The sequence below is a fragment of the Pygoscelis adeliae genome, unplaced genomic scaffold, assembly GCF_000699105.1.
Source record: "Pygoscelis adeliae isolate BGI_AS28 unplaced genomic scaffold, ASM69910v1 Scaffold282, whole genome shotgun sequence".
NCBI classification, from domain to species: domain Eukaryota; kingdom Metazoa; phylum Chordata; class Aves; order Sphenisciformes; family Spheniscidae; genus Pygoscelis; species Pygoscelis adeliae.
The window spans coordinates 4,235,269-4,245,442 of record NW_008824352.1 but is presented as its reverse complement, the minus strand read 5'-3'; the positions used below and the strand labels follow the sequence as shown (position 1 = coordinate 4,245,442).

At 47.3% G+C, this 10,174-nt stretch overlaps 2 protein-coding genes across 2 annotated transcripts in view; one reads left to right on the top strand and one right to left on the bottom strand.

The window, feature by feature from the left end:
* The first annotated feature begins 369 nt into the window (after positions 1-369).
* On the top strand, positions 370-2,054 carry ALKBH4 (alkB, alkylation repair homolog 4 (E. coli)). Its single transcript, XM_009319330.1, has 3 exons — positions 370-426; positions 501-698; positions 1,172-2,054. Exons 1-3 carry the CDS (start codon positions 370-372, stop codon positions 1,811-1,813), a joined length of 897 nt encoding a protein of 298 aa, XP_009317605.1. The 3' UTR covers positions 1,814-2,054.
* Positions 2,055-8,124: 6,070 nt separating this feature from the next.
* ORAI2 (ORAI calcium release-activated calcium modulator 2) overlaps positions 8,125-10,174 on the bottom strand; it is a 10,873-nt gene continuing 8,823 nt past the window's right edge. The window contains exon 3 of the mRNA XM_009319293.1: positions 8,125-9,821. Coding sequence (XP_009317568.1) covers positions 9,276-9,821 — 546 coding nt within the window. The 3' untranslated portion in view covers positions 8,125-9,275. The remainder of the gene's footprint in view (positions 9,822-10,174) is intronic.

The following is a 10,174-nucleotide window of genomic DNA, read 5'->3' as shown; positions in this document are numbered from 1 at the left end:
GCCCCGGGCTGGCCCCGCTGTCCTCCCCCCCGGAGCGTGCTGCTGGAAGACAGCCCTCACCTGGGTTTGGTACATTAAGAAAAGGCAGGTTCGCTACAGCTTGGCCTTTCGGCCTCGGCGATTTTTATCAACTTTCCTCATTCAACATTTATCGATATGACAAACGGTATCTCTACAGCCGGCCTGAGGAACACCCACCATTAATCTCCTTACGCATTTGGCACTGAGGATCATCTCTTCTTCCCCGTCTTTGCAGGATAAAGACATTACTAGGAAAGAGAAGCGGCTTCAAGCAAGCAGCACAGTAATGCTGGAGCTGTAAAAAAAGCGGGGAAGAATTGTTCCCCAGAAGCAGCTGTAAAATTTCTCATGTCTGCAAGAATCCTGTACAGACAGCTTTCACGCTGCAGCATCAAGGCTGCAGGGGTAAATCATGGCAATACCTTGTCTTATAAGTTTTCCCCCCACCGCTTTTTCCTTCTCCATTGTTATTTCCACAGGGAGAAGAAAATTTCACTTACTGTCCAGCAACAGGCCTAGCTAAAGGAAAGGAGCGCTCGGAATTTGCTGGCTGGGCATTTCCCTTTCCAGGGGTGTTTCTGACGGGGGAGTTCATTAGCGAAGATGAAGAATCTGAGATAGTTGAACTGATGGATCGAGATGACTGGAAGCCATCGCAGTCTGGCCGAAAGAAACAGGTTTGACCCTAGAAGCACATTTGTTGTTAGATCCCTCTGGAAAAGGAAAGCTGTTTTCAGTTAAAACACAGAACATTTACATGTTTCATTAAATGTTTTCCTTTGGAAGCTTCTCCTGAAATCGATTGCAAGAATTACTTGCAATTAAAGTCAACTTCTTGCAAAAATATATGGTAGTAGTAACAAATTGTACTTGATGGCGCGTGTTCAGGCATTAAAGTTCACACAATCTCCCAAGTGGAAGAAGGGAGTGTTTTGTTTTTACTTTACAGGTGAGAAATCTAATTCCAGTGAGATTAATGTAGCTTCACTGAGTCCCTTTGCGACCTGATGACCAGGTCACTGCAAGAGAGGAGAAGAGAAATCAAAAGTCCCGACGACCGTGAGCCCTGTAGGGATCACAGCCTCTCCAAAAAGACTTGGCCTAGATTTTTCCTTAACACTAGCTTCCCCCCCCTCTTCTTTTCCAACAGGACTATGGACCCAAAGTGAACTTCAAGAAACAAAGGCTGAAAGCTGGCAGCTTTACTGGTTTGCCAAGTTTTAGTGAAAAGATTGTGGCACAAATGAAGGCCTGCTCTGTACTAGGTGGTTTCTTACCTGTTGAACAATGTAATCTGGACTACATGCCAGAAAGGGGTTCTGCCATCGACCCACATTTTGACGACTGGTGGCTTTGGGGAGAGCGTCTGGTTAGCTTAAACTTGCTCTCAAAAACCGTCCTATCCATGTCTTGTGATTCAGAGGACAGTATCCAATTATTTCCCACTTTCAGTAAAGAAAACGGGGAATTAAGTCCCCCTGGATCTTTTACACAGACGTCAGTGTGCAAAAATTCAGGCGAAGAGGGAATCGGCTGCATTTTATCCCCAAGGCTTGTTCCAAGTAAAGAGGTGACTGTTGCCATTCACTTACCCCGAAGGTCTCTGGTGGTGCTGTACGGTGACGCACGGTACAAGTGGAAACACGCGATTCACCGCAAGCATATAGAGCATCGCCGAATCTGTGTCACGTTCAGGGAGCTGTCTGCGGAGTTCAGCACCGGAGGAAGGCATGAGGAACTGGGTAAAGAACTGCTAGAAATAGCTCTCTCATTCCAAGGAAGACCAGTGTGATCAGCAAGAGGAAGCCAGAATTGCGTTTTGTTAGGAAATTTGAAAAATAAAGTACAGAATTTGTACAACTCTGGTTTATTTCTGAAGTGTGTGTAAGGAGCCAGGTGTGTACAGAGATAAGCTCAAATGGAAATTTAACAAACAGAAGTAAGAGAGTGCAAGGAAGGGGTGGGCTGCTTGTTTCTTCAAAGACTTTCCTGGGCAGTGGGAGCTTGTAGGCCAAAGTCAGAAATGAGCTGTTGTGTTCATTAACTGTATTGGAATAAAATGCAAAAAGCAAATAGCCAGTTCTTAAATACTTAAATTAAACCAAGAAGGAAACTTAGGATCATTAAACTGAGCCGAGTATCAAACAGCCCTTGGCGCAGATTTAGCCCAAGCCCTGCGGTAGATTTTAACCCTTCCTGGCCCTTACTCGGTTCTGTCATACTGCTTTTAGCGTTGCACTGTGCCGTAGGGACACAACTATCTTCTCACCCGCTTCAGATAGGTCCTTTAGAGATCAGCTCTCCAGGGGAGGAGGGTAAGCAAGCATCTCTCCACAGATAGTACAACACACCGAGAACTAATTAAGGTAATTATCCTTTGCTGAAGATTCATGCTCTAACAGTGAGGATTAATCATAGATACTGTGTGTGACCTATATCTTCTGGGACCAAAGAGCAGCATTTGCAGAGGGCCGATGCCGACTCTTCTGCAGAGACGGCTTGGACAGAGTTCAGACCAAAGACTTGCACAGACTGTGTTATTTTCTGATCATTTGTCATCTCTGAACCCCGCTGTCAACTCTCAGTAGCGAGAGTCTGATTTTGGGAATAAGCTGGGCAACAGACTGCAACGCTGGCGGCTATCATTTTTTTTCTTGGCACCTCCAGCAGTCAGGTTTGAATCATGCCTTGTACCTAAGATTCAAGTAGTCGTTTGGAGCAGAAGCTGATTTGAGGCCATCTGTCTGTTCGGAACAAACTTCTGTGCTCTTGAAAATGAAGTTGTGCCGTGGAAGAAGTGTGATCCTTTAATAAACACAGTTGTGTCATCAAAACCATTCAGCACAGTCACACCTACAACAGTAAAAGAACCCTTTACAACGCTGCCTGGCTTCAGTTGGTAAGGAAAGGGGACGCATTTACACGGGGGATCTCGGCGTCCCTGCACAGCTGTGTTCTGCCCTGTCCTTGGCACAATGCACAGGTTTCACTGTACAGTAACGCGCTCGTGCCGCAGACACTGCCCGGCGCTGCAGGCACTGCGGGGAAGGGAGCTCTCCACCCAACAAAACAGTTACTAGAAATCAGTTGGGTGAATCAGGGTGTTTTTTATCAGTTTAAGCTAACGGATACAACTACGGTCCTTTGTGGCTGCAATGAACCAGTTTCAGTTTAGCCCAGTATTTAAACACCTGCGGACATCTACATGACTATTCCAACAGGGACCTGCGAGCGGGGCTCCCACCGGCAGTCCTGAACCCCAAACCTCCATCCAGACCGGCTGGCGAGCGTCACCTACGTGCTCCAGCAGCCGTTTCGGCAGGCACAGCATGCCCTCTCTGACGGAAACCCGTCACTGCAGACCCAGCCAGCCAACATGCAACGGGCAGGCCACGCTTGCTCACAGCGAGCTTTATCCCAGGAAATTTCTCATAGGCTGCAACTTCTCCAGCTCGCTCCCAAAAGCAGGGCCTCGTGCTCCCAAAATAGCGGTTCCTAACCTTTTTTCCGGCAGACTGGTGTGATCGGCACCGTGCCGCTGGTGTCCACAGGGCTCAGCAGCCGTAGAGAGCGTGATGTCCCCAGGCCAGCACCTGGAGCTGCCGTCGGAGCAGAGGACATTCGGCCAAGCAGGAGGACAAGGCTGGCAGCCTGCTGGAGCTCAGCACAAAGCCACGCTACGGGAGGAAACCCAGGGCAGGCTTTCACGGATAAAGCAAGCGTTGAGCCCATATCCTCATCGCCCTTCCAGCAGCGAGCCTCTCCAGCAATCGGCAAACTGCGGCAGTCAAGTATGGCCATGAACGTTTGGCCCTTATTTCCAATGGTCCCTTTGAGGTTTATATTGTGCTCTCAGCCTGTTAAAATACTTTCTGCGCGCGTACCTGCTGTTTCATTCTCTTTGCAGTGAAAGCAGATGATGGCTTCCGATGAATCAGAGTGCCACAATAACAAGATAAACAATATTAGTTCATTTTGTGCTCTGCATTTGTTAGCTGAATTTTTCTGCCTCAATCAAACTATATGGGAAGCTGCCGTTCTTGCCAGAAAATTCCAGCTCTTCCTAGTTCATATCTTAAATCTAAAAAATGCAAATAATTATATTCTGAGGGCTTTGTCTAGATGTTTTTGAAGTCCAAAACTTAATCTAGTCGTGACACAGTCATTGCTATGTCTATCTTTTGACATTTTTCACCTGTTAAACAGCCTCTTGGACATCATCTTAGAGCAAAATGCAATTACACACCCATCGGTTCTGTATTATTGTAAAACTTTATGTACATTCTCTCCTAAAAAGCCAGAATCGCAGCGCTGCAGAACATTTACAATTGATTTGGATTGTCAAATACCAGAGAAATCTGAGAAAAGTATATAGAGGTTTTAATTAATTAGCTCTTAAAAATAATTTTGGCCACTATGCTAGCATTATTAATGTAAGACAAACTTTAATGATCTTCATGTTATAGGAATTCCTATCACAGCTGTTTATTTTCTTAACTGAGATTAGCACTTGTAAAACACATACCAAGAACCAGGCCCTCATTAAAAGGAAGCACATCTAATTGTTATCTAGTTGTGTATTTTAAAAGGAAAAGGATAATAGTTGACCAAGCTTTAAAAAAAAAAAAAAAAAAGGCAAAACCCAAGTTAACCCATAGAGAATGCTGGAGGACTTGAGCTGCCTTTCAAAAAAATCAGTCTGAAATCAGCAAGAAGCATAAAACTTAGCAAGTTTATCCAGTTTCTCTCACACAGCTGGACAATAACTGAGATACATACGTTGTTCTACATTAAGTATTGTTCATGCAGAGATAAAACAAGAATAGGCAAAGCTAAAATACAGAGGTTTTTTTTTTTCTTCTCCTAGCACTTAGCACTCATCGTTGTTACAACCCTGGGCAGAAGGCGAGCTCCCAGTCGTACACGCAGGTATTCACGTGAATGCTTTCCAAATTCAGCCAGTCAGTAATTACTGAAACCACTTTGTTTGAAATGGGTACAGAGGAGAGAGCCTGCGAGAAGTTAATCAGAAAATAACCACGCTGGCCCAGTTGGGCCGGGATCTGAATTTGAGGTTGCGGCTCGGGGGGAGACACTGAGGAAGCTGTCTTAAAAGTAGATGCAACTAGATTTAGAAGGTAACGAAGCTACAGAAGCAGGGAAATCCGAAGGCCTTTTCTTTGTTTAAGGCAGGGAAAGAAGAGAAAGGACATTATGAAATCCCACGTAAAGCCATGGAAAGGCAAGAGGAGAATGCGAAGTGCGAGCAACCAGTCCCGCAGCTGGCCGGGCACCCTGCACCTCCATCCGCGAGCCCAGCGCGGCCGTCCCCGTGGCAAGCTGGGATTGCCCGTCCCTGAGTCCCAGCGTCAGGGAACTGAAGGATGTTCGCTCTGCGGCTGCACCCACCCCACCAGCTCTCTATAAACACTTCCACATATTTGAGCGCTTACTGCAGAGCGCACTCCACCCGGGGCTCTCGCACAGTATCGCTTTCATCCGTCACGTGGGTCAGGCCCAGGCGGTCAATTCCAACATCTACTCCATCTCCTCTGGCCATAAAGCCTCCCCGAGAGTCACATATCCATCGAAACAACGGGGCGGCAGCTACCAGAGCCAGGGCTGCCCCAGGGCAACGTTAAAAATAGGGAGCTCGCAGAGTAACCACTAACCACAGCAAAGGGAGAACCCGATACTGCTCCAGCTCCGACAGCTCCCTCCGTCTTGCATTCATGCCTGGTCTTGACTCCTGCTAATGAGGGAAGGAGAGAGAGGAGTCGCCTCCTAAACCAAGGCATGTGCCCAGGAACAATAGGAAGCGGGGCCATACCCCTGTCCTCGACAGCTCCTTCCCCGCTTTAGGAAGGGTCTTTCCAGTGCTGGAGCCTGCAGAGGCATTTTTCTGCCGGGAAAAAACTGCCAAAAAAAAATGGGAAAGAGGACTCAGGACTGTGGAGTGAGATGGTGGCTGTCCCCTGCAGCAAGCCAAGGTGAGCCCCGCTGCAGAAATTGGAAAAATGGCCCAAACAAGGCAAGAACTGGTCCAGAGAGTCACAGCCCAAGGGAGCAGAGAATTAAGGCAACAGCCATCCCAAACTACAGCACCCAAGGGCCCAAGGCTGGTACAGAAAGCTCACACACACGTCAGGGGCGATCCTCAACACATGTCCCAGCCCGAAGGCAGGACCCTTGGGAGAAGCATCCCTGTGCAGGCGCTGCAGGAACAGAGCCACACAAAACTCGGGAGATCCCAGGAACGACAGACACCCCGGGCACGACAGAGAGGTGACAGCACAGGACAGACGTGGCCAGGCACTGGCAGGCAAACCCGGACGTGACGCAGTGCGTGGCCAGCCCTGCTGGGACACCAGCGGCGGTGTGGAAAGGCAGGCATCTCCACGCTTGACTGATGGGAATCCTGCTGACAGCCACGGGGGCAGCAGCAGAAGCAAGGAGGATTTTCTGGTGCTGTAGCACAGAAACACCCATCCGAACAAGTACAATGTCCCTACTCCTTTACGGATGAACTACCGTGGCTGATACCACAGGCAATCTTTCCGCAGCACAAGTCTGGACCTAACAGCAGTGAAAATGTAAACAAGTTGGGGGAAGAGAGGCAGGAGCAAGAAAAGCAAACGCTGTTGTTGGGAAAGAAGGAGAGGACTTACAGCACGACGGTGATGGGTAACCTAGAGAGATCCCAGACGCCAGAGTCAAAGAGTAAAAATACTCCCGTGGGCTTCTCATGGAAGGGAGAACTCGGTGCCCAGAGAGACACAAGAAACAAAGCTGCGAGCAAAGATGGGAAAGCACATTATTATTCTGTTTTAAGTGCATTCGCCCTTGGGACACCATCTCAAACCGTACCTCAGACTCCCTGCTAGAGTAAGGTGATACCACTCCAGCCACCGATCCGCTGCCTTGAGACTTGAATCCAATCCCACCAAAGCCTCACCAAGTTACCCTACGAAAATCAAAGCACAGTTTCTGCTGCATTTCTCCATTTGCTGAAATTTATTATATCTGCAAATTTGGCTGTTTCCATATGAGCTGCATTGCTTTCACAGCATCGTATGCACACTGTGAAACTTTTTTTTAATTACAAAAATGGCTCAATACTTTCCTCAACCTCCTGAGCTCCACAGCACATAGAGTCCTATTATTACTGATGGTAAAGGAGACTGCAAAGTACAAATGAGAGATTCATCTTATCTGGTCTGGCTCCGGCCTCACAATAGAAATTTTGTTGGTAGAAGAGCCTATGTGTGTAATACTTGGCAGAAAACTCAACTCTGATTTTTTTGTATAAACCTTGAATTTTTATTATGGTAAAAAGAGGAGGGAGAGAGGCCAGACTCCTGCGGAGATTGTATGAATTTCACGATCACCCACCTCCTGGAGGGCACTCGGTTTTTGTGTATCTGCATAAGTACAGACTAGTCATTTAGCACACAAAGGCTATTTTCTTTGCTGCACATCAGCCAATATGGTACATGCCAACTGCGGCAAGAACAACAGATGAAAGCCACAGACACAGTGCTAAGCAACTTGTTCAGCAATGCTCAAACTCACATGTAAACAGGAGAGATTAGATCTGGGTTCCCAAGGCCCTCGCCAGAGAGGAATATAGGGATAGTCTCACCCTGCTGCACCGGGGTTTGCGTGTACTCTCCATTCTGGGAAGCTGACATGTAACACACTGCCATTAGATTTCTCAAATCCCAGTGGAATAAGGGACCAGGGTTAAATACAACATTACCAACATCCTTAAAGATTTCAGAAACCTGTAAGGCCTGGGAGACTCTGAAACTGCAATGTTTGAGTGCAGAGCAGGAAATCAGCACAGGATCAGGGCCAAGAAAATATGCTCATGCTTCTTGCAGCCCTGTGTGGCAGAAAGCCTTACTTTCCCTTAAAAGAGCTGATGATTGCAAAACACTTTTCCCTCCACAAAGTTACCATAAATCATAAAATCATTTTCACAGAAGTTTTCACCCAAAAAGATGCTATAGAATTTACAAGCTTCCCTTCTAAGCGATACAGACGTGCGAGTGTCATTTTCTCTGCTGCTGAAAAAAAAAAGTCAGCTCAAATGAAACGTAATAGCTCTTTAATGGGCACACAGCTCTCTCGCCGGGTCCGGCTCCATCAGACTCGCCAGTACAGCTCCAGGTTCCACCAGAGGACTTGCCTGCTTTGGTGGAGGGAGAAGGAAGCGTTCGTTTTTGACAGACAAATGCTACAGCTGACAAAAAAAACCTCAAACAACTGATGAAATACACAGGGCTGGGGTTTGTTCTCTCCAGCAAACCAGGCAAAGACATTGCAACAATACATAAAGGAAGACGACACGACGACAGATTTCTACAATATGCTATATGCTGTCACTCCTTACCTCCTTGAACCTTCCTTTTCTAGTCCTTCAAAGTTTTTTCTCATTAAATTCCCTGTCACTGTTCTGTTTTAAGAATGTCCTTGTTAAAACTAAAACACCTGTAAGCCTTCCCTGGGCACTCTTGCCTCTTATTGGGAAAAAACACATGATCTTGGCATTCATTCAATCTAAAGTGACAGATGCTGCTGAAGAAAGTACGACAGAACTTCCCAGCCTCCTCCAACTCGAAATTCTACCTCCCCAGCTGTAAAAATATAGTAAGCAATAGCAAGAAAAGAACATAAAAGCTAAGGCTGGTTTCTTTCTGGTTATGTATTTACGGAACACTTGCTTTGGAACAGAGGTGATCAACACTCACAGTTTCTATTGTGCTTTCCTGGATGTCCTCAAGTCAGCTGCAGATACCCTCGTTAGGCAGCTCAGCTCTAGAAACGAGCTGCCAGTTAATTGCTGCTGCACTGACAGCCAGGGAGTTCTGACACCTAAGACAGGTCCTACACACACCCCCCAGCTTTTTGGACAGCTGATGCAGTTTTACTTTTGGCAACCGAATATTGCATTTGTAAAAAATACAGATTTTTGGCTACCTGAACCAATGTTAAGGTAGATAAAGTTTTGACCTTGAACTCCATGGCAGTGTTGACCTAAGTACGCGAGTGTGTAGGACCAGAAACAGGCCAGGGACCCCAGCATCTGAAACAGCACTAGAACCCACAGCTATATATGGCAGGCAATTAGCATTTACATATTTAAGCCTCAAGACAATCCATCGCTGGTGCGTCTCACCAACTAGCAAAACAGGTATCTTGCTCTTAGCCTTAGCTGAGCGGATTTGCTGGAAGCAGCCTCTGCCTCTCTGTCACACTACCTGCATGCCTCTGTCATGCCCGTCTAACTGCACTTTCAGTTTGTGAAGCTCTTCGATCTCTCGGTTGTGGCGCTCCGTTTTGTGCCGCACCAAAGAACGGTAGAAGTGTATGGTGAAGACGACAAAAATCAGACCCACTGGGACCATGATGATGGTGGAGACCAGTGCTGACTGCCAACCCGCATGGCTGCTGGGCTTCTCGACGTTGGTGGTCTCATTTTTCAGGATGGAGCCCACAGGCAGAAATTTTATCCAGCACAGAAGCACGACTTCCGCAAGGAAAAGGAGGATCCCCAAGACGGTGGAGAAGCCCCACGCCAGCTCGATGTAGGGATGCATGCGCTCATGCGGGGACTCACTGATGGAGTTCAGGTTGTGGATGTTGCTCACTGCTTCCACGTTAGGCAGAATGCAGGTGCTGATGAGAAGGGCAAAGAGATGAACTGCCACGAGCACTGTTGTGCAGGCACTGAAAGCAATCAGCAGCATCTGGGGGTACTTGTACTGCACCTCCAGCTGCACCTCCACCATGGCTACCTGGGGGAAAGGAACAAAAAGCTTGTCAATAGCTGCTAGCTTTCCTCTTTTCAAGGCTTTCATCCAGGAAAGCATCCTTATTCAGGAAGAGCACCTAAGGTCAAGTACACTCGCAAGTGTTTTTTGGAATAGCAGCCTAGATGGATCATTCCTGTTTCCCATGAAGATGTACACGCAGGCTGCAGCTTGGCCTTTCTGAAGGCTTACATGCGCATTTCTGCGCTGAAGTTTTTGGGAATAACACAGCTCTCCTTGCAACCATGAGCCATATGAACTGCATCAACACACAACAGAAGGAACTCATTAGACAACAAGTGGAGCTCGGAGGCAGCTGACAGCCTGCTAGCCCGCCC